Source organism: Diceros bicornis, chromosome 4 (genome assembly GCF_020826845.1).
Source record: "Diceros bicornis minor isolate mBicDic1 chromosome 4, mDicBic1.mat.cur, whole genome shotgun sequence".
In the NCBI taxonomy this organism is placed as follows: Eukaryota; Metazoa; Chordata; class Mammalia; order Perissodactyla; family Rhinocerotidae; genus Diceros; species Diceros bicornis.
Window position 1 is genome coordinate 55,862,925 of NC_080743.1, and position 24,949 is coordinate 55,887,873.

General features: G+C 36.7%; 1 protein-coding gene across 1 annotated transcript in view; it reads left to right on the plus strand.

The window, feature by feature from the left end:
* SNX27 (sorting nexin 27) overlaps positions 1-24,949 on the plus strand; it is a 67,702-nt gene that overhangs the window by 19,153 nt on the left and 23,600 nt on the right. The window contains exons 2-5 of the mRNA XM_058539166.1: positions 6,974-7,205; positions 19,907-20,099; positions 21,677-21,741; positions 23,303-23,407. Coding sequence (XP_058395149.1) covers positions 6,974-7,205; positions 19,907-20,099; positions 21,677-21,741; positions 23,303-23,407 — 595 coding nt within the window. The remainder of the gene's footprint in view (positions 1-6,973; positions 7,206-19,906; positions 20,100-21,676; positions 21,742-23,302; positions 23,408-24,949) is intronic.

A 24,949-nucleotide genomic window follows, 5' to 3' on the forward strand; every position in this document is an offset into this window, starting at 1 on the left:
CGCTCCGCTACTGGCGGCCTGGGTTCCGCACTGACACACCGCTTCTCTGGCCACGCTGAGGCCACGTCCCACATACAGCAACTAGAAGGATGTGCAACTATGATGTACAACTATCTACTGGGGCTTTGGGGAAAAAAAAAAAAAGGAGGATTGGCAATAGATGTTAGCTCAGAGCCAGTCATCCTCAGCAAAAAAAAAAAAAAAAAGGATTAGCATGGATGTTAGCTCAGGGCTGATCTTCCTCACAAAAAAATAAATAAATAAAATAAAATAAAATAAAATAAAATGTAAGGTGCAGGGCCAGTCCTGGTGGCCTAGTGGTTAAGTTTGGTGCACTCCGCTTTGGCAGCCCAGGTTTGGTTCCCAGGTGCAGACCTACACCACTCATCAGTGGCCATGCTGTGGCAGCTGCCCAAATACAAAATGGAGGAAGATTGGCAACAGATGTTAGCTCAAGGCGACTCTTCCTCAAGCAAAAAGAGGAAGATTGGTGACAGATGTTAGCTTAGGGTGAATCTTCATCAGCAAAAAAATAAATAAGGTGCAAAATGTTATTATTTCTTAAACAGAATTCCAAAAATGTTCATGATGTTTAGTGATCCAGAATAGTAATTTTGTGCAGACACATTCAAGCTTCACTTCCTTTGGCTATGTTCATTGTTTGTGCTTGTCTGATCTCTTATCTCAAGAGTTTAAGGGCAAAGTACAGCATGATTGTTAAGACAATTAGTCAATAAAGTACTCTCTGATTTGATTATTTGTCTAAGTAAGATAGCAAGGAGGCTGAGTTAGATGAAAAGGAGCCACCCTACGCCAGTTGGATGATTTAACTGCACAGTCAGAAAGGACAGATCTTTTTGTTTTAGTTGAGTAGTTCTTTGTTTTTATAATCTAGTGTCTAGTATAGCTGTACCCAACAACTAGGCAATGAACCAGTGAAAAGTCAAAGGAAGTGTCTCCCTTCTGATGTGTCAGGGTCTGTCTGTTTCTCCAACTTGTGAGGTCTTCATCCAATTTCCAAGAAGATATATTTTGGAAAAAGGAGGAAATTTGTTTAAAAAGCTTTGTGTAATTGAAAAGATATAATAGCTGTGTTAAATTTTTTAAATTACCCATAGTTCCAGTCACTGTAACTCAACTATTTTCGTATTTTACGTATTGTGCCTTTTTTTAATAGACAAAAATAATTTATGTGCTCATAATCACAATGGACAATATTTTTGTATTTTAAATGCAAAAAACCCCAAAACAATTTATAGTCTGTCTTTGTTTTTTGCATTTAATGTAATATAAAGACTTTTCCATGTTTGCATGTAGTCTTCATAATATTTTTTAGGACTTGTATAGTCCATTTTTTTGAAGTACTTCAATGTCTTTAAAGGTTTCCCTAATGTTAGATATTTGGCTGAACAAATTCTTTTTCAAATACTCTGTCAGATGAAAATGCTTTATAGCCTTGAATGCTTAAAAATCTAACAAGAGGAATCTAGGACTCTTAAAAGACAGAATCTGAATTACAGTCATACATCGCTTAACAACGGGGATACGTTCTGAGAAAAGGCGATTTTGTCATTGTGTGAACATCACAGAGTGTACTTACACAAACCTGGATGGTACAGCCTACTATATACCTAGGCTACACGGTATTAATCTTATGGGACCACTGTTGTATATGTGGTCCGTTGTTGACCAAAATGTCGTTATGCGGTGCATGAATGTATATTTGTAATGCAATATAATGGTATTAATCCAGTGTTTGGTGAATTTGACTCTTGTCTCTCACATTATGGCTTTAATAAACTTGAGAGAGATGCTGTTGCTCTCTGGCTTAACTTTATAATCATCTGTTACTGAGGTTCGTCACTACACTACGCTCGAAATTTGTATCCTGTTGTTTATAGAGATTAGGCAAAAAGCCAAAGCAGTAAACGACCTCTGGCTTAATTTTCTCATCATTACTTCCATGAAATAGGCTTGTAAGATTTGGAAGTATCAAAGATTTAGCTTATTTTTCATGAAGATATGGGAGGTAAAGGAAAAAGGATGTGTTTTATCCATTAAACAATTTCATGCTACAGCTATGTGTAGAGATTTGTCTGCTACGATCTTCATAATAACATCGTTCATATTAGCAAAAAAAATTCAAAGTAATCTAAAAGTAGAATAGAGGTTATGTTTCATTCTGATGATGGACTACTATTTCACATTTATAAATGAGGATATTATATAATTATTTTTATTTTTAAATCAACTTTATTGAAGTTGAATTTATGTACAGTCAAATGCACACATTTAAGTGTAGAGTTTGAGTTTTGGTAAATGTATAGACCCATTTAACCACCACCCCAATCAAGGTAGAGAATACTCCAGTCGTTTCAGAATGCTTCCTTGTGTTCCTTTGCATACAGTACTCATCCTCTCCATTCTCCCCCCATCCCCTACAGACAACCACTGATCTAATTTCTACCACTATAGAATAGTTTTGCCTATTCCGGAACTTCAAATAAATGGAATCAGATCAATCAGACTCTTTTCCGTCTCACTTCATTTACTCATTGTTTTTTGAGATTCTTCCATGTTCCTGTGGATATCAGTAGTTTGGTCCTTTTTATTGCTGAGTAACACTCTTTTGCATGAATATGCCACAATTTGTTTATCTGTTCACCTTTTGATAAACATTTGGCTCTTTTCAGTTTTGGACTGTTATGAATAAAGCTTCAGTGAACATGCAGCTACAATTGTTTGTGTGGACATGTTTTCATTTCTCTTGGGTAAATACCTAGGAATGGAATTGTTAGGTCATGTAGTAATTGTATGTTTAATGTTATAACAAGCTGCTAGATTGTTTTTTTTATGCTCCCATCAGCAGTGTATGAGAATTCCAGTTCTTCCACATCCTTGGCAAAATTTAGTTTTGTCAATCTTTTATGTTTTAACTGTTCTTGTGGACATGTAGCCATTGTGTTTTAATCTACAAAACTGCAAAATATATCTTATTGCCTGCAATTATAGGAATTGATTGTCTACTTTTTACAGGCTGCCTCTGAGGGCCTAGTTGCCCTTTAATTACTTTCTTGCATGTCACAGGGTGTCAAAATAATATTCTGCTTAACACATAGAATGGCTCTTTGCTGTGGTTCGTGTGATTGGCTCTGTCATATTTCTATCCGTATCTAGTTTCAGTATATACAGCTTCCTTCACAAGTAGTATACAAATCCTGACTATTTAGAGCTTTTCTCCTGCTTCTGGGTGTGTTTCTGTTAGCTTTGCAGTTTCCTCAGCTGGCTAACTTTAGTTGAATAAAAAAAGTCTTATTTAAAGCCACTCTCATTAGCCAGCTAAAGCCCTCTCAGATGGGGCCAAATTTGGCCCCATCTTATGTAAAAAATGAGGAGAATTTTATTAAAATTATCAAGTGTATCTTTACAATGTTGAAGACAAAGTAAGTTGGGTATCATCTAATTGCCTAAGGAAACAAAATTTTGGTCTTATTTGTGGATTGTGGAGTTTTTTGGTAGCCTTCTCCCCCCCCCCCCACATTTTATTATGAAAAATTTCAAACACACAGAACAGTTGAAGGACTTGCACGGTGAATACCTGCATACCTACCACCTAGATTCTATAATTAACATATTGCTGTATTTGTTTAATTACATATTTCTTGAAAAAATTTTGATAGTGTGTTTAAGCTACTCCCTTTCTTTGTGGAAGAAGCACGGATGGTTAGAACCTACTGGGCAGTAGTTACTTTTGTGTGGTGTGGAACTTAGTGGTTCTAAGTGGTTCTTTATTTCAGAATTTATAGTTTGCATTCGTGTTTGTCTTCAGAATTGTCCAAAGTGGACCACACCTAATTTGAGCCTAGTATAGTAGCATTCTTGTGGAAAAGAGGATATTGTATAAACATTTTTGTGAAGGCCTCTTAATTCTTGAGGAGGGAGGGCCCTTTTTGAAATCAGGCATCCTGGGGTTTTTACTGACCTCATTTCGTTCTCTGAAGAATGAAGGAATTTCCAGCTTTGTGTTAAATTGTGGAATGTATAGTATTCCTTCTGTAGTTGAACCAAATAAATATTAGCAAGTATGTTTAGGGTGTGATACTGATGGTTCTTTCCTGTCTTTTTAAGAGGTTTTTGGGATGATAGCCAGTTGAAAGCTTGGTCTTATACTAATAAGTGAAACCTAAGCAAGCTCCCTTGCTCCCTGGCTGCTCTTGCAGTAAGCCTCACTGAAGTTTCTCTGACGATTTTCAGGGCTTGTTGCTGTGAGTGACCCAGGGAGCACGGTATTCTAACTTGAAAACTGAGTGGGTGGAGGTGTGCATTGAAAGCAATAGTTCTTAACTCTTCTGGAGATTACATACTTCTTTTTGAAGCTGATGAAAGCTGTGGATCCTCTCCCCAGGAAAAGAAATGCATACATGCACACAAATACAATTTTACATACAAATTCTGTAGGTGTTCATTGACCCCCCCAAGCCTATTGACAGAGTATCCCGGATTAAAAATCCTTTAAAGGAAAAAAAAAATTAGGGAGCTGAAAAGTAAGATTTGAGCATCAGTTCTTAAACATTTTTCACAAATGTGCAGCTCATAAAATTGATGGTACTAACGTAAAATCTTGTTTTAGTATCCAAGATGTTTTGTTCAGTCTCTAAAGTGTTAGTTTTCCCTGCTTTGTTAAAAAAAAAATTAAGGATATTCGTGACTAAGCTAAAATTCCTAGGGATAGATGAAATTCTCTAAGTCGATTTCTAACTCTTGCTTTTTCAATTTTATTTCTTCTACTATCAAAACATTTCCTCAGAACTACTAATAAGACCAAAGACTTAGATGAAATCCTTTGCCAAGCCCCGACTTTAGGTTTCCATTTCTTCTTTAACCAAAACCTCTTCATAACCAACGGGTACATAGTACTTCTTTCCTTATTATACCTTCTGATTCAAGTGTTCAGGCATTGTTCTTGGCAAGTTACGTGTTTTCTTATGTTAGTCCTCACAACAACCCTGTTAGAGACTTATTATTGTCGCCATTTTACAGCTGTGGAAAGCACTAAGAAGGGTTAAATAACTCCATCAAGACCAATTCTGGTACTAAAAAGCAGGGCCAGCCAGGATTTGAATCCTTATAGATCTAGCTCCAAAGCCCATTTCTTTCTGTTTTACCATCCTGCTCTATGATCGAAGAGTTGGCCATTTTTTTCTGGTCACTAGTCTGGCCTGGTCCAAGTTTTAAAAGCCCATATTTCCATCAGTTCCTGGAAGAGGCTCTGTTTTCTTCTACAGCTAGTCAATTGTAAAATTACTGAGGGGGCCGGCCTGGTGGCGCAAGCGGTTGGGTGCGCGCGCTTCGCTGCGGCGGCCCGGGGTTCGCTGGTTCGGATCCCGGGCGTGCACCGACACACTGCTTGGCAAGCCATGCTGTGGCGGCGTCCCATATAAAGTGGAGGAAGATGGGCACGGATGTTAGCCCAGGGCCGTCTTCCTCAGCAAAAAAAAAAAAAAAAGAGGAGGATTGGCGGATGTTAGCACAGGGCTGATCTCCTCACAAAAAAAAAAATAAATAAATAAAATAAAATTACTGAGGTTTTTTTTTGTGTATAAGTTAGACTTCAGGTTGTGAATGTCAAGAGTGCTGAATTTACTGCCTATATTATTAAACCCAAAATAAGGAAGAGGATAGTTGGGTGATCTCTCCCGCCTGTTCTGTTTATATAAAGGGATGTTTCAGATACCAGACTCTGACAGAGACAATTCCAGTGACTGAAAAGTTTGTGGAATGCTTGTTACTAAACTTAGCATCATTTTCAGGAAGGAAAAACCCTAATGGTTTGGAACAGGACTGAAAAAGAGTTTAACCCTAAAGGGTAAATAAGCTTTTATCAAATTGACTAAAGGCCAGGTGTGTATTTCCTAACTCTCTTGGGGATAGCCATGGAGGGAACCTCCAGGTCAGCTAGCAGCCTAGTGGTTTTTGCTGAGACAGCAGGCAAGGTCAGCATTCTGGGAAGGTAGTTCGGTTTGCTGAGTGAGTTTTGTGAGACTCAGCATCTTTCTAGACAAAATTATTGTCCTTTCAAACGTTGTACTTTTCCTAGTTTCAGCCTTTTTATACACAGTGAAACAGGAAGGAGAATGAGTAGGTTGATTTACTATATAATCTTAGATGTACATTTTTTAGTATGAACTGATTTCATGGGACTTTAAGTGAGATAGCACAGAGCAGGAAAAAAGTAGATAGAATCCTGAGAGAGATTAATTGAAGTGATTGGGAGAACAAAGGAAGTGGGTCAGATAATGAAATTTTAGAGCGGTTATCTCCTTGCCTTTTTAAAAACTGAGTGATAGAAGAAACTAGTGTGTGTGAAGATATATACCATTTAACTCCCAAGGTGACGAAACTTGGTATAAAGGAAAATTAAGTTGACTAATTTGAAGATATGGGGAGAAATCAGATATAAAAATAGAAGAATTAGCTTAAGTCATACTTTTTGAGTCTTTACAAATTAAGGGAATACATTTGGTGAAAAATTTCTTTTAACAGAATTCGCAGGAGGTTTAAAAAGGACAAAAAGTACAGTTCAAATGGCAAGATTGTTAAAAGCCACTTTGATTGTATTGTATACCTGCTTAGTTAGGGTGAGGAAATTGGACTATTTCACTTTAAAAGCTTTGTTTCCTCCTCAGCTTCACCTTCCTTCCCATGTGTTTTTCTGAAGCTGTGTGTGGGATTCTAGCATAGAGGAGGGGTAGGTCCTCTCACCTGTTTCCATTTTTTCCCCCTGCCATAAGTTCAAAAACACTTTTTCACATTATGATCTATAAAAACATAAACAGCTTTTCTGGAACCAAATTAATCTTTTGATTTTATGGTTCATACTGTGTGACACTGGAGTGGGGGCAGGAGGGTGGAGATATAAGGTGTTTGGACCCTTCTGGTTTATGGGATTGTCTTTTTCCCTTTTTCCTCTTAGGAACGGCGTGAATGTTGAGGGGGCGACACACAAGCAGGTGGTGGACCTGATCCGAGCAGGCGAGAAGGAATTGATCTTGACAGTGTTATCTGTACCTCCTCATGAGGCAGATAACCTAGATCCCAGTGACGACTCGTTGGGACAATCATTTTATGATTACACAGAAAAGCAAGCAGTGCCCATATCGGTCCCCACATACAAACATGTGGAGCAGAATGGTGAGAAGTTTGTGGTGAGTGTCAGCCCAACTCGATCCTCAAACATCTAGCTTTTGTTTCCCCCAATCTTATCGTCTATGATATATATTAGAGCGCTAGAATGACTGCAACCTAGGTCAGCTTGTCTATCAGGAAGATGGGTTCACGTATAAATACAAGACACTGGCCCCGATTTATTGCAGGGGGTGAACTATAGTAATGAAGAAGAGTCATATTTCTGCTTAAGTATAATTCCATTTTATTTCCAGACAGTTTCAAGTTTGCATTCTGGTCTGTTGTAAATGTGTGTGTGTGTTTTGTTTGTTCTTTTATTGGTTGCCATATCTCTTTGCTAATAGCAATCTCACTTACTGTTGACTCTGTAGAGCTATAGAGCAAGACTAACTTTAAACGGTGGTGTCTTCCAAAACATTTGGGTAATGCATTTTGTCCACGTCAGAACTTGCAAGTGCCCTACACTCCTCTCCACATCTTGTTCTTTTTCATTTTCTTTGGAGATATCTGTGTGAATGATTAACTCTGGTTTTTCCAAGGTCCTAATTATATTCTGAATGCAATTCACATGAGCTATTTTATACATTTCCAATCTGTTGCTGTTGTAGATATGCAGGAGAGACCATCTTGAGTTCTGGGTGGTGTGTGCCAGTTCCTTTCCTGAATGCCTTTGTTTTTTCTTTAAAACCTAATTGCCACTGATAGCCCAATCTGCTTAATTTTTCTCTTGGTTGCAGTTTGCTTTATTTGCCTTTGATTATTTTGGGAGTATTGATATAATGAGAAATTCATTATTTCAATTTGTGGAAAATGAAGTGGGTTCTATTAGATATTGGCAAACAGACTACATGTGTTTAAAGATGACCTGCTGACTAAAGTTACAGTCTTTGAACCTGAGATTTGTCCCATGTGTGGAAATGAGCCACTAGACATTTATAGTAAATTCTTTTTAGTGGGGAGATGAGAAAAGCAAGCAGGGAAGCCAGAAAAGTTCCAGAAGGATCGAATAATGTTTGACTGCATCTGTAATTTAGCTGGGGATAATAGCCCATGGGTTTTATGTCAACCTGGTCTATGTAGTCTCAGAACTATATGCACACAGTTTAGAGTTTTATCTTTCAAAGGTGCCATACTTTGAATCATAAGTCATATAAGAAGTAGAAATCAAGGTCAAGTCCTAAAAGTAGAGCAGATTGGATGCCGAGACCTTTTGGGAATTACCTAAGACCTTGGGAACCTCTGTAGACTTCAGAAAAGGAGTGAAACTACTAATTGCTTTTTTTTTAAATCAACTTTATTGAGCATAATTTACCTACATTAACATTCACCCATGTTAAATGTCCAGTTTCATGAGTTTTGATAAATGTACAGTTTTATAATCATCTAATCACCACCACCACCACCTCCACCACCACCATCAAGATATAGAATATTTTCATCACCCCAAAAAGTTCCCTCATGCCCCTTTGCAGTCAGTCCTCTCCCCCTACCACCACCCCTATCAACCACTGATCAGCTTTCTGTCACTGTTTTTGCCTTTTCTAGAATGTCAAATAAATGGAATCATACAATATGTAGTCTTTTGGGTCTGGCTTTGTTCACTTAGTATAGTCCTTTTAAAACTGATACATGTTGTTGCATATGCCAATAGCTTGTTCCTTTTTAATTGCTGATAGTATTCCATTGGATGGATTTACTAGAATTTGTTTATCCGTTCGCTTGTTGAGGCATGTTTGAGTTGCTTCCAGTTTTGGGCTATTATGACTAAAGCTACCATGAAATAACATTAACATAGAGATCTTTATGTAGACATATGGGTGGAATTGCAGGGTCACATGTAAGTGCAAGTTTAACCTTCTAAGAAATTGTCAAACTGTTTTCCAAAGGGGCTGTACCATTTTTTGCATTCTCATGTGCAGTAGAGAGTTCTAGTTGCTCCATAACCTTTTGAACACTTGGTATTTTCAGTTTTTTAAATTCCACGCATTCTAGTGGGTATAGTGTTGTCTCACTCTGGTTTTAATTTGCATTTGCCTAATGTCTCATGATGATTTTATTTTCATATGCTTAAAATGGCCATTCTTATATCTTCATTGGTGAAGTGTCTGTTCAACTCTTTTGCCCATTTTAGGAACTGGGTTGTTTGTCTTCGTATTTTTTTATAAGAGTTCTTTATGAATTCTGGATATAAGTCCTTTATCAGATGTTTTCTAAAATATTTCTCCCTGTCTGTGGCTTGCCCCCTTTTTTTTTTTTTAACAGTGTCTTTCAAAGAATAGAAGTTTTGAATTTTGATGAAGTCCAGTTTGTCAGTTTTTTTTCATTTGTGGGTAATGCTTTTTGTGTTCTAAGAAGTCTGCCTAACCCAAGACACAAATATTTTATATTTTTTTGTAAAAGTTTTATAGTTTTAGCTCTCTGTTTTTGTAAGAACTTTGTTGAGGTATGATTCACATACTATAAATTCACCCATTTAAAGTGTACAATTCAGTGGTTCTAGTATTACACAGAGTTGTGCAACCATCACCACAGTCAATTTTAGAACATTTTCGTCACCTCAAAAAGAAACCCCTTACCCTTTAGCTGTCGTCCTCCAAACCTCCCATACCCTCCAGCCCTAGGCAACCGCTAATTTACTTTCTTTCTCTGTAGGTTTGCCTACTCTGGACGTTTCATGTACTGGACATTTCATGTAAATAAAATCATATGTGTTTTCATGGTTTATTCATGTTGTAGCATATATCAGCCAAATAACATTCCATCTTATGGATATACCACATTTAGTTTATCTGTTCTTCAATTGATGGACATTTGGGTTGTTTCTACTTTTTGGCTATTATGAATAATACTGTTATGAGCATGTGTATACAAGTTTTTTGTGTGGATATCTGTTTTCATTTCTCTTGGATATATATGTAGGAGTGGAATTGCAGGTCATATGATAACTCTTATGTTTAACCTTTTGAGGAAATGCCAAACTATTTTCCAGAGTGGCTGCACCATAGTTTTCACTCTTATTTTTAGGTCTGTGATCCATTTTGAGTTGCTTTTTTGCATATTATATGATGTAAGGGTCAAGGTTCTTTTTTTCCCCATAAGAATATCCAGTTGTTTCAGTGACCTGTGTTGAGAAGCATATCCTTTCCCCATTGAAATACCTTGGCAGTGTTGTTGAAAATCAAATGAACATATAGGTGTGGTTCTATTTCAATACTCTATTCTGTTCCATTGATTATATGTCTGAACATTTTAATATTTACATCATTTTGAGGTTGGCTTCTGTTTAATGTCTTTTCCCTTGAGAATGGGACATATTCTCCTGGTTCTTTGTACAGTGAGTAATTTTGGATTGTATCCTGGATATTGTAAATGTTACATTGTATAGACTCTGGGTTCTGTGATATTCCTCTGAGGAATGTTGATATTTTTGTTTTACCTGGCAATTAACTGTAAGCTGTGTCACCTTCTGTGGGTTGTACTTCAAGTCTAGCTCAATTCTTTCAGCTTTTGCTCTGCTACTTTAAGTCTATCCTGCATATATATCATTCAGGGAATGATCAGCCTGAGACATATGTGATGTTCATTCACAGAATTAAGGCATCCCCTTCTCTGGTTCTCTCTCCTCTGTAATTCTCCACTCATTCTGGTGGCAGCCACGGTTGCCCAGAATCCTTTCTTTCCTCCAGCTAGAAAGAAGTCAGGGTTGCTATCCAAGTTGTAGTTGCTTAAGTTATGCTACTTTGTGACTGATGCCCACTATCAGAGCAAAGCCCTCTAAAAGCAGAAAACCCCCCACCGTGTGGGGTGCTTCATGTTTTGACTCTCCTCTACAATTGGTCTGCTTTTAGTGTACTATTCAGAATCCTCAGGTAACTGGTTTTTGTATTTTGTCCAGAGTTGGCAGTTGTTATCACTGGGAGGGTTGGTCTTTAGGGGGTTTATACAGTAATACCTGAAGCAGAATCATCATTTCTGTCAGTTTTTTCTTTATGTATAATGAAGCTATTTTGTCTTCTTGATGAATTGACCACTTTAACATTATGAAATATCTCTCTTTATCCCTTGTAATATTCTTTGTTCTGAAGTCTTTCTCTGACATTAACATACAGCCACTAATAGCCACTTTAGCTCTCGATTATTGTTCTCATTGGATATCTTTTCCATCCTGTTACTTTTAACCTATCTATATAGTTATACTTAAAGTGGATTTCTTATAGACAGCATGTAGTTGTGTCTTGCTTTTTTATCCAATCTGGCAATCTCAGTCTTATTTGGAGTGCGTAGACTATTTACATTTAGTATAATTATTGACATAGTTACATTTAAATCTGCCATCTTATTCTTTGTTATATATGTCTCATCTGTTGTTTATTCCTTTTTTCCTCCTTTCCTGTCTTCTTTTTAATAATAGAGTATTTTTTAATTATCTCATTTTATCTCCACTATTGTATTATTAGATATAATTTGTTGTTTTATTTTGTTAGTGGTTGTTCTAGGTTTATTAGTATATATCTTTAATTTATAAATATTACCTTTAAATAATACAATATTACTTCTCATATAGTATGAGTATTTTACAACAGTATATTTCATTTCCTGCTCCTATCCTTTGTGCTTTTGTTCTCATACATTTTACTTCTATATGTGTTATAAATTCCATGATACTTTGTTATCTTTACTTTAAACAATTAAAGAGATAAAAAATGAGAAAAGAGTTCTTTTAATATTTAACCACATATTTACCATTTCTGATGTCCTTCATTCCTTTGTGTAAATCCAGTTTCCATCTGGTATCATTCCTTCTGCCCGAAGATCTACCATTAATATTCTTGTAGTGCAGATCTGCTGGTAATAAATTCTCTTAGTTTTTGTTGGTCTGAAAAAATCTTTATTTCGCTCTTATGTTTGAAAGATATTTTTACAGCGTATAAAATTCTGGGTTGATAGTTTTTTCTTTCAGCACTTGAAAAATGTCTCTCTAGTCTTCTGGCTTGCATAGTTTCTGATGAGAAGGCTGCCCATTTTAGTTTTTATTCTTTTCTATGTAATGATTTAACCCCCTTTAGCTACCTTCAAAGTTTTCTCTTTATCTTTGGTTTTCAAAAGTTTGATTTTTGTCTGTCTAAGTGGGTGTTTCTTGGTATTTATCCTGCTCAGGTTTTTCTAAACTTTATAGATCTATAGTTTGATATATTTTATCATTTTTTGAAAATTCTGAGCCAGTATGTTGTCAAATATTTCTTCAGCCCCGTTCTTTTTCTCATATCTTTCTGAGATTCCAATTATATGTGTGTTAGGCTGTTTGATGTTGTCCTACAGCTTTTGGAAGCTCTATTCTGTTTTTTTTCCTCTTTTTGTTTTAGTTTAGATTAATTTTATTACCCTGTGTTCAAGTTCACCGATTCTTTCCTCAGCTGTGTCCAGTCTACTGATGAGCCTATCAGAGAACTTCTTCATTTCTGGTATCATGTTTTTTTATTTCTATCATTTTCATTTAATGTTTTCTATTTCCTGAAATTCCCCATCTGTTCACACATTTGTCTACCTTTTTCATTGGATCTTTTAACATATTAATTATAGTTATTTTAAAGTCTCTATCTGATAGTTTCAACATCTGGGTATCTCTGAGATTGCTTTATCTTTTGACATAAGTGGGGCTTTTTTTTTTGTCTTGTAATATTTGATTGAATGCCAAGCGTCGTGTGTAGAACAGTAGAGACTGAAGTAAATAGTATTTGAACCTGAAAGTGTGCAGGTCTGTTCTTCTGTTAGGGGACTGAGTCAATTAAATTTGATTTGGGTTTTGTTGTGGCTATCAGTACCTTTATTGTGCCATAGACCTCAAATCCCTCTAACAATGGGCTAGCTGACTTGTGCTTAGAGTGGGGGCTGGAGTTGGAGGGTTTTTCTCAGTGTTCTGCTCTCCCCTCCCTGTCAGCTTTTAGCCACCCCTGCAGACCTATACTGCAGACAGGTTCTCTCTTCACACTCTTAACCCCTCCCCTACTGGTATAGACGGCTCTTGCTTTTTAGTTGGGTTAGATTTGAGGTAGATGGGTTCTATGTTGTCTGATCCAGTCTCAGTCTTAGGCAGGGTCTGTGTGCCTGTGTCTTGGGGGTGAGACTTTCTTAGTTTTTCTCACCTTCCTGTTTATCACAGCCAAACTCTGGTTAATCTTGGGAAAGAGTTTCTTGTCTCTCCCCCACTGTAGCAAACCTCGACTTAGTATCAGTCTAGGAACCTGGGTCTAAGATAGTTTCCTACCTCTCCCAGGAGTAGAGGGTTTTTGCTTTTACTCTTTCTCCAGAAGCAGTAGATCTTTGCCTGTGCCCTCTGAATGAGAGAGTTTGCTGCCCATGCCCCAAGGGCTTAAGGCTTTTGCTTAGTAGAAGAGAAGGGTCATGGGGAAGGGGTGGGGCATTGTGTCTGACCCCTACCAATTGCCAATCACCTCTGTCATGCCTAGGCTACCAAGGGAGACTATTTCTAGTTTCCTGCCCTGCCCCTAGTCTTTCTTGTTGGACACAGAGGCCCATGGAGAAGACTTGCAAATGAGTGAGAACTCTCTTATATCTGGAATGGGAATGCTGTTCTTGCAGCCTCCTAAATCCTAAACAGTAGCAGAAGCATCCTATGATAGCTGCTTAATGTCCTTTTCTGCTAATTCTTTTGTGTCTGTCATTTCTGAATCTGTCTCTACTGATTGATTTTTCTCCTGGTTACAGGTCAGATTTTCATGCATTTTTATATGTCAAGTTATTTTTTGGTTGGATACTGCACACTGTGAGTTTAATGTTATTGGGTTTTAGATTTTGTTATATTCCTTTAAAGAGTATTGGATTCTTTTTGCTGGCATGCAGTTAAATTACTTAGATTACTTTGATCCTTTTGAAGTTTGTTTTTAAGCTCTTCTAGGGTGAGTTTAGAGTAGCTTTTACTCTAGAAATAATTTAGCCCCATTCCTAAAGTATGGCCCTTTTGAGTTTTCTTCTGAATGCCATGTAGATTCAAGGGAGGTCTCTCTGTTCTGGCTGGAGGGAAGTCGAGTGATTCTAGATCCTCTTTGAACTCCAGGAATTGTTCATTTTACAGCTCACCCTGGTAATAGTTCTTTCCTTGAATTGTTATTCAGCCAAAATACAAGGAGATCCTATGCAGATTTCTAGATCTCTATCTGTCTTTAGCTCCCTGCAAATTCTAGCTGCTTTGGCCTCCTTGAACTCCAGTCTCTGTCTCCTCAACTCATTGAAGTTGCTGAACTCTGTTTGGGTGCCTGTGTCTGAGCTGCAGTTCAGGAGTCACCTCTAGGCAGAAAGCCTAGGTTATGGTGGGGCTTATCTTGTTTGTTTCCCTTTTCCCAGGGATCACAGTTCTTAGCTGCCTGTTGTCCAGTTCTGAAAATAGTTGCTTCCTATATTGTGTTCAGTTTTCTAGTTGTTTACAGTGGGAGGTTAATTCCAGACCACCCAGAAGTTCCCAGACTGTTCTGTAAAAGCAGAATATTTTTATTTATGGGTAATTTGATTAAAATTTGATTTTAAATGTTCTTGGCTTTAAAAGAAATACTGATGGAACTCTACTTCATGCTATATAGAAAAATCAATTCCAGTTGGATTAAGGACTTAAATGACAAAATAAAAAATTAAAAGTTCTTAGTAGAAAGTATAGTTGAATAGCTTTTAGATACTGGCAATAGCAAAAAGTTTCTTAAGACACAGAAAGCATTTGTTATAAAAATATTCATAAATTGGACTCTTAAAATTGAGAACTTTTTAAAAATAAAGGTACTTTAAAGTGAGAAGGCAAATGACATACTAGAAGGTATTCACAATACACACAAATGAAAAAGATTATGTCAAGAACATATAAAGCACTCTAGAAATCAATGATAAAAGCACAAAAACTCAGTATAACAGTGGGCAAAACGTATGAACAGGTATTTTACAGAAGAGGACACTCACATGGCCGATAAACATATGAAGAGATGATCAACTTCATTAGCAATTAGGGAAATGTAAATTAGGACCACAGTGAGAAATCTTTTCACACTCATTCCATTGGCAAAAGTTGAGAGATCTTCTTTATTTATTACTGAAGGGAGTATAAATTGATTCAACCACTTAGCTTCTAGTTTGGCATTATCTCCTTAGGTTGAATATTCGTATACCTTATAATCCTGCAGTTTCCATGTTTAGGTATATACCGAGGAGAATCTCCTGTTTTTACTTTTTGCTGAGGAAGATTTGCCCTGAGCTAACATCTGTTGCCAATCCTCTTTTTTTTTTTTTTTTTTGCTTGAGAAAGATTAGCCCTGAGCTAACATCTGTTGCCAATCTTCTATTTTGTATGTGGGTTCCTGCCACAACATGGCCGCTAACAAGGGGTATAGGCCCGCACCCAGCAATTGAACCCGGGCTGCCAAAGCGGAGTGTGCCGAACTTAACCACTAGGCTGTGGGGCCAGCCCCCAGGAGAATTTCTTTTAGATGTACCATGGGAGGCATGTATGCAAATATTCATAGCAGCATTGTTCACAATAGCTAAAACCCAGAAACAATCCAAATGCCCATCAGTGGGAGAAGAGATTTTTAAAAAGCAAACCAATCAAGTGTTACAACAGAATAAACCACAAAGACGTGTAACATTATGGAAGAAACTAAGTGAAAAAATAAGTCCCCAAAGATCTCATTCTGCATGATAACCTCTTTATAAAACTAAAATACCCTTTAAAAATTTAAGGATTACATATAAATGCAGAAAAAAATATAAAAAGGAGAGCAAGGGAATGATGAACATGGTTGAGTATGATAATTTTTTGGGGTCAGGGAGACAGGGAGATGGGATGAAGGAGGCAGAGTCTATATGGTTAGAAATAAATTATTGTCAAGGTCTTAGCTTTTAGTTTACTTTTTACAAGATTAAAAATAACTAGTTAAATATCCAAACAAAGAACTCACCATAATGAGACTGTGTTATGAACCAAGGATTGTGATTAATCCAGTTCTGTATACCTGTGGTCCAAATAAGGAAAAAGAAAAGTAATAGAAACCATTTATGATCCATATTAAGGAAAACACATATGCACACACAGTAAACCTTAGTTATTTAAGAGCATGTTGTTGCCTTTTTGCTTTTTTTCTTTCCAAGAAGGAGCCTAAATACTTCATCATTTGGGAAGAATCCCTTAGTTAAGGATCTCACAGATTTCACCTAGAAATCAACTAAGAGTGCTCTATCTCCTTTTGCTATTATAAGCAGCTTGTGAATGGCAAATAATATGTCCTTTTAAAGATGAATTTTCAGCTAAAAACCAGATTAAATGGCAGGGTGGCATTGGAAAGAATTTGTTGGTCATAATGTACATTGAAGATTCATCCAGATCAATAGCATGAACCAGTTCAGTGTCTGTTTGACATTTGGAAGCTGAACTTGGATGATATTGCCATGACCAAAATGTTGTCATTCTACTTTTTTTCTTTTATTTTTTTAACTTTTTAAATTTTTTTTGTGAGGAAGATCAGCCCTGAGCTAACATCCATGCCAATCCTCCTCTTTTTTTTTGCTGAGGAAGACTGGCCCTGAGCTAACATCTTTGCCCATCTTCCTCCAATTTTATATGGGATGCCGCCACAGCATGGCTTGACAAGTGGTGCATTGGTGCGCGCCCGGGATCTGAACCCCAGGCCGCCAGCAGTGGAGTGCACGCACTTAACCGCTATGCCACGGGGCCGGCCCCTCCACTTCTTTTTCTAATCACTTTTGCACTGTATAAGGAGATTATCTTCTGTGTGTTTAGTAGCACAATTCCTGTCGGTTACTAGAGGTTTGAGAAAATGAGAACATTTTAGTATTCAGATCCTGCATAGAATAAGATGTTACTATTTAAAAACCTTAAAAAGTCTGTAGGTTGGGGTTAAGGAACCAACAAAACAAAGATCTCTGATATCTGGGATTTCGGTTTTTGCTATTGAATACAGAGCCCAGATATTACAAGAGTTCCTTTCCCTACAGTGGTTTGTGCTCATTGTAAGAATTTATCAGTTACCATCTTCTGGCATTCATTCCATAGAACTAAGTCATGAGGATAGAGAGAGAAATGGTGTGGCAGGGATTTTCAACGTTTACATATTGAGAAATTTAGAAATTATTTTGAAGCTTATATTTTGAAACTTTGACTTTTAGAATCCAAAGAGACAAAATTAGATTACTGATCAGGTAAGTTTTACATTTTCCCAGCCCGTAATTTGTCCCTTTTCTCTTGTTGATGTCTAACTCAGCAAAGAGTGTCTTGTCAAAAGGGCTGAAACTTGTTACCCTCCGACAGCTGGCTTTGCAGTCTGAACATTCCAACTTGACATCTTGTAGGATATGGTCAGTTGGAGAAGAGAGTGACTAGTAATCATTAGTGTGCTATCTCAAGCTAGGCTAACTTCATCTGATTCCACGTATGAGCCAACCAGTCTGAGGGTTTACATTATGATGAAAAAGTCCCACAAGCTCTGCCTGCCTGTGTATATCTTTAGTTTCTGTTTGATTATGTTCCCTCCAGGTCCAGAGAGTATATTTTTTGATGGATATTCTCATTTGTAATGAGACCGTGGTCATTTCTCATGGACCATGGACATTCATGATTTTTAGGCAGAGGACTTCAGCAGGGACTGAGTCAGTCATTATTTTTTGCAAATGAATGCGTCCCAACTAGGGAAATGAATACTAATAGATTTGGTTAATGTTAAGGACAATGAAGAACAAAGCAGTCTCTGTTGTGATCTCTTTTTGTATGTTTCCCATTTGCTAAGCACAGTTAATTTAAAAATCGTGAGCTCTTGTGGAAGCCATTCCTGCCTGCATTAAAGTATTACTGAGCTGTCAGACATCCTATTTATATTTCACATCCCTTTGACTTCACATTTAAGTAGAGGGGGAGAGGTGAGTGAGAGGCTATTTGATGTTACTCGTCTCACCATATGAAGAAACTGAAAATTGAATAAATTTTTAGGGTTTCTGTTGAAATTGTCACAAGGGCCTCTCAAGTTGTAGGGTTCTTTCTGGGAAATGTTTTATTGGACTTGAGATACCCAAGTGATCACCATTGAGGAAATGCAGTCATAGTCTTCCTGTGCATTATCAAAGACCTACTCTTCTTTCCTTGGAAAAAGACATTGGGGAATATCTTTGAACCAGCAGTGCCACTAGCTAGTTTTCCCTCCCATCCTTCCTTCCTTGTGTGAGGAACTCAGGCTGATTTATAACACCGGTAGGGTTGTGGACTTGCTTTTTAAACAAAGGAATGGTGATGTTCTTGAGAAATTTCAAAAGTTTAGTTTGAAAAGTAAGTATTCGAGACCAGATTGACTGAATAAGACTTCTTAAGACTTCCTGCCCTTAAGAGAATATATGGTCTTGTCTGAGGGGAAGACCGTTTTCCTTTTTATGCTTTTGTACTTTAGAAGGCAGTGATGGGAATACTTTGGTAATATGTGTGATTCATTACAGTTACAAATTAAAGCGATAATCATAGGAAGAAAACTCATTGATCAGGACCATACACATCCCTAGAGGCTGTTTGATGGTGATCAGAGGCTTTGCTTTTAATTGGGAGAGAGATCATAGGAGGAGAGTTGTGGGAGAGGAGTTTGAATGAATAAATTATTTTATTTTTGCATTTAATTCATACTTCCTAAATCACAGAAACATGGGAAAGATTCTTCTTGAGCTTGAAGGAAAGGCTTTGGTCTTACATTCTCAGTGATTAGCTCTTGATTACATGAATAGATGACCTGTTTTCTGCACATTTAAAATTCCAAGTGATTTTTGTTAAGCCAGTAAATGTGATTTGGGGCTAATTTTTGCTTTTGTGCATTATTTGGTATGTGTTCTGAGAATACAAAGTAACTTGGATTATTTGCTGTTTTTGGATTATGCATTCTACTACTTTCCTTTATAAGGGCACATGTTAAAGAATTGTGCATACATGCATTTATTTCTTCATCATATATTTATTGAGTGCCTATTAGGTGCCAGGTCCTGTTCTAGAAACTTGGTATGCATCTGTAAACAATAGACAAAAATCTCTACCCATTTCTTCATGAGGATTTTTAGCTATTATTACGAGGAGGTCTTTAGAGTACATTTATTTTTCAACATTTTGTTAACCCTGTTTTAAAGATGGACGAGAGAAGAACAAAACTGGGATGTCTGACTTCAGAAAAGGAATTTTTATGAAAATGATCTATTTGATAGTAAAAATGCCACCATTGCTTACATCATTTTTAGACCTTCTCTTCTGAATTTTGGGCCACACACAAATATCAGTCACAGTGCTTTATAATCAACCCCAGCTTTTTACATCTCTCTCCAAATTCGCTTGCTTGTTCATTCACTAGATTGACCACATTGGCTTCAAATGATTTTAAACTTTCTGAAAATAAAATCTACCCTTTGATAATTACCTTTGAAGATATTTAAAACAGTGTGTTGGAGGTAATTTTAATAGCAAAAATAAGATCATGGGCCCTTTGAAGGGAGTAGCCCTCCTTTGTATATATAATTTCTGGCATGTTTATTAAAAGTAAGTCTTATTTTACAGTGACCTTGAACATATTTTCTGTTAAGTACATAGCAGAATATACCTAACCAATATCCGTCTGAGCCTGACTTTAGATAATTCTGTAATTTATTTGTAATAAGTAGGCTGTTTTTTGTTCTTCCCCCTCATCAGGTATACAATGTTTACATGGCAGGGAGGCAGCTGTGTTCCAAGCGGTACCGGGAGTTTGCCATCCTACACCAGAACCTGAAGAGAGAGTTTGCCAACTTTACATTTCCCCGACTTCCAGGGAAGTGGCCATTCTCTTTATCAGAACAGCAATTAGATGCCCGACGTCGGGGGTTGGAAGAATATCTAGAAAAAGGTAAGCCGACTTATTAAACTCTACTATCTTGGGTAAACATAGGGTCTAGGTATATACTGCAACTCCTAAACTGTATAGCTAAGTTTCCTGAAACTCAATAGTGAAAGTAGGTTTCTGACCATAGGTGTTGAATGATCTAAGCTTTGAAGCCAAGACTGAAATGTCCAATACAGTGATTAATAGCCTATTTTATTGACTCACTGAGCACTTAACAGCAACAGAAAAATGCATAATTAGTTTTTGATGCCTTAAGGATCTTTATAGGGTTATATTATTTGCCGGCAAACATATAACAGACAGACTCATCAACATGCTGAGTTGATTTGGGAACTACGTGGGCAGTATTTAAGACATTTTTGTTAAAATGATTCTCAGTTCACTGGCATATCCTATTTGAAAACTCCTTATTTCTTTTACAGGTGTCCATGGGTAGGTTTGCTGAGTTGTTGGTGATCTAAAGTCCCCTTGTTCTGCGAAGTATTGAAACTTACTTGTTATTGCAGGACTTCCAAACAATACTTTAGGAGTCTATGGATGTGGTTGCTGAAACATTTATTTATTTAGAAAAGTGGGGGGAAAGAATAAAACAGTTCATTTTGTGGCTCAAAGAAGAGACCTTGCTGCACCATATTATCGAGTTATATAATTAGCTAGCTGTGCAATACGCTTTTCTTTAAAATATTAATTTAATAGAATAATGGTCTTATGTGGTATTTGGTAATTCTGTGTTCTTGTGTCCTTGTATAAGAACTAATTGACCTAGTTGAATTTTTTTTAAACTTTAGTAGAGAGCCTTATCCCTGAAGAAAAACCATTTCCCCCATAGAAGATAGTGGAACTTCCTCATCTGTTTTTAGCTTTTTTCCAACATGGAATGGCCTCTAAACACAGCCCCTGGGAAATGAGAAAGGGTACAATTTTTTTTTAATAAAACGAAGTAACATCATCAGTGTAATTTACCATCCTCATGAGAGTGTCAGGAAATTAACTTTCTTAGATTTAGACAATTAGCTACCTACCTGCCTGCTTTTCTTCCTTCCTTTCTTTCTTTTATATTGGCTGTTGTTGTTCGGAAGCTAACGTTAGTGAGATGAGAAGATGTACTCAGCTTAATACTTAGTTATCTACTCTTTTTTTTCCCAAAGTGGCTTTAAATGCTTATGGTTCTCAGACTGGCCTGTTCCTAAGCCAAATAGATATTTTTCCTTTTGTATTTCAATTTTATGTTTGGTTTTTTTCATAACTGACCTTAACCTTGCTCTATTGTCTAGCTTGTTAATGGTTCACACAAGACTGCAAAGTTAGATTTATTGAACTTTTATTTCTCTTTTTTTGGGTGATTTCCATTGACTATATTTAATATTTTTAGCAAGCTACATCTTTGTCCTATTATTCCTCTGTTCTAGTTCATATTTATAATGAACATTTGTTGTGCCTTAAAATCTCATATGTCAGCTATGGCATACTACTTCAGCATTGCCTGCTGTTGATGACTTACACTTAAACCTTGATATGTTCTTGACTTTATATTCTTGATTTTAGGGCCTCATGCCAGATTCTTTCTTTGTTTCCTACAGTGTGCTCGATACGAGTCATTGGTGAGAGTGACATCATGCAGGAGTTCCTATCGGAATCAGATGAGGTAGGTGAATACTCCGTCCATGACTATTTACCTCTTGGCTCTTTGTAGGGGAAAATAAATTAAAGATATCGAGTATGGATTGGATTGCCATAAGTTCTCTAAATGACTGTTTTTTCAACTTCCTTTTCTTATGTGTCCTGCATATCCTCAAGACCTAGTGCTAGGGTCCACCTTCTCTTTGAAGCCTTCCCTGATACTCAAGTGATCGATTTTTCATTCCACTAAGAACTTGTAGTCAGTACCACTTAATTATCACCTTGTTGCTATCTTATTCTCTAATTTTTTTATACATATAATCAGATTATCACTTTATACTTTTAGTTTACTAGAGTGTGAGCTACTAAGAGCTAAATCTTTTTTTTTTCAGCTTTATTGGCATATAATTGAAAAATAGAATTGTGTATATTTGAATTGTACAATTTGATGTTTTGATATATGTATATGTTATGAAATGATCGCCACAGTCAAGCTAATTAACATATCCATCACCACATTACCATTTTATTTCTTTTTTTCTTTCTTTTTTTTCATGATGTGAACACTTAAGATCTACCCTCTTAGCAAATTTCAAGTATATAATATAGTATTGTTAACTATGGTCACCGTGCTGCACATTAGATCTCTAGAACAAGAGCTAAGTCTTGATCATCTTTATATTCCCATTGCCTTACTACGAAGTTAAGCATATTGTAGGGGCTTAATAAATATCAATTGACTAGAATAATGAATATTTAATGCTACTATATTAAATAGTGTGTTATCCACTAATTATTTTATGCATATATGTCTTATTTTCCCAACTAGATTATAAGTTTCTTGCAGATAAGGGCTTATAACAAAGTAATGCTTAGGATGGTTTTAGGTGGTGGTACTTTTTTTAAAAATGGTAAATGAAGATGGACTTATTCCTACATAGTTATTTTTCTCTAATAAAAATTAAAAGGTAAAAAATCTGTTAGAGGAATGTGTTAATCATCAAAAGCAATAAGGGAGAATGATTTCTTTTGAATTAAGGAGGATAAGAATTTTTTACTCTTTGCTGGAAGAAAATTGGGCATCAGACTGAGATTCCTGAGTTTCATTCACTTTTCCTTTCAAAGGTGTCATGATTATTTCAGGGTTCAGAAAGGAAGTTAGGATACTACTTGAGCCAATCTAGCATGCCTGACCATTTAAAACCAGAGAATATTTCTTGAAACTACTGCTTTCAGTTTTTTTTCTTCTCATTTGTGAGTTCTGAATGTTTGAAAGTAAGCCAAAAATCTCATCTGTGTTTGACCTAGGCTGCTTCACACAAGTTTTCTGTTTTGAAATGCAAACATGTTGGCTTCAACATATTTCTCTCTTCCCTGTTTATCTTAAAGATTAACTTCTGCTGCAACCTAAAGTCAGCTTTATGACTTGTAAATGTATTGACTTGTTAAGGTATTGACTTTTTCTCCTTTTCATTGGAACTCACTTTCTCTCTATCACATGGTTTGGTTGTTGTTTAGCTAGCATGTTACAAGGAAAGTGAGGTTGTACTGCATCATAAATTCTTTTTCTGTGTCTTTCCCCCCAGAACTACAATGGTGTATCCGACGTAGAGCTGAGAGTAGCATTACCAGATGGAACAACAGTTACAGTCAGGGTTAAAAAGAACAGTACTACAGACCAAGTATATCAGGTAAATTAAACTTGAACAAGTAGACTTGACAGTGGATGATTTAAAGCTATGGAAGATGGATTAAATGAGTTAATACATATAAAGTGCTTGGAGTATCTGGCACATAATAAGTTTATTAAATGTTAGCTACTATTGTTGTTATTGTTATTAATGTAAAAGTATTTTGTCTTCCTTGAAAGGAAGATACAATAAATATCTCAGGTTGTAGTGGTTGTGATTAACCCCGCTCTTTTTTTTTTTTTTCAATTTTATTTATTTATTTATTCCCCCAAAGCCCCAGTAGATAGTTGTATGTCATAGCTGCACATCCTTCTAGTTGCTGTATATGGGACGCGGCCTCAGCATGGCCGGAGAAGCAGTGCGTTGGTGCGCGCCCAGGATCCGAACCCGGGCCACCAGCAGCGGAGCGCGCGCACTTAACCGCTAAGCCACGGGGCCGGCCCTAACCCCGCTCTTTTTAATTGTAAAAAACTTTATAACGTACATGAAAACAGAATATGTAGTATAATTAACTCCATGTACTCATCACTCATGTTTAATAATCATCAAGATTTTGCCACGTTTACATTATATATCCCTTTTTCCTTTTCCTTTTTTTTTTTTTTTTTAAAGGTATTTATTTATTTTTTGGTAAGATCAGCTCTGAGCTAACATCCATGCTGATCCTCCTCTTTTTGCTGAGGAAGACTGGCCCTGGGCTAACATCCATGCCCATCTTCCTTTACTTTATATGGGACGCCGCCACAGCTTGGCATGACAAGCGGTGCCTCGGTGCGCTCCCGGGATCCGAACCCGGGCCGCCAGCAGCAGGGCACACACACTTAACTGCTACGCCACGGGGCCGGCCCCCTTTTTCCTTTTCCTTTGTTTAAATATTTTAAAGCAAATTCCATGTTATTTGACCCATGTGTATTTCAGTATACATCTCTAAAAAATATGGACGTTCTTCTTACATAATCACAAAGCCATTATCAAACCTAAAAAATTAACAATACTTCCTTGGTATTAACTAATAACAAACGCATAGTCAAATTTTCCCAATTATCTACAAATGATTTTTTATAGTTGGTTTCTTAAAATCTGGATCTAAACAAGGTCCTTATATCACATTTGGTTTTTATGTTTGTTTTGCTATAGAGCAGTCTCCCTTCCCTTCCCCAACTTTTGTTTTGTGTGTGATTGTTTTATTGCAGAAATTGGGTCTGTGTCCTGTGGAATGTTCTGCATTCTGAATTTATCTGTTTGTTTCTTTTATCTATTTGTATCATTTAATATGTCTTTCTGTCTCCTTATATTTTCTATAAATGGAAGTTTACTCTAGAGGCTTGATTAGATTCAAGTTCAGGTTTTTTGATAAGAATACTTCATAATTGGTGTAATATACCTCATATTGCTTCTCAGCAAGAGGTACATGATGTCTGATTATCCACTTTTAGGAATTAATCAATAGCTTTAGGTGGTGATAACCTGACCTCCCCATTGTAAAGTTCTCCATTGACCTTTTATCAGAGGAGCGTATCACTCATGATTGCTGCCTTAACC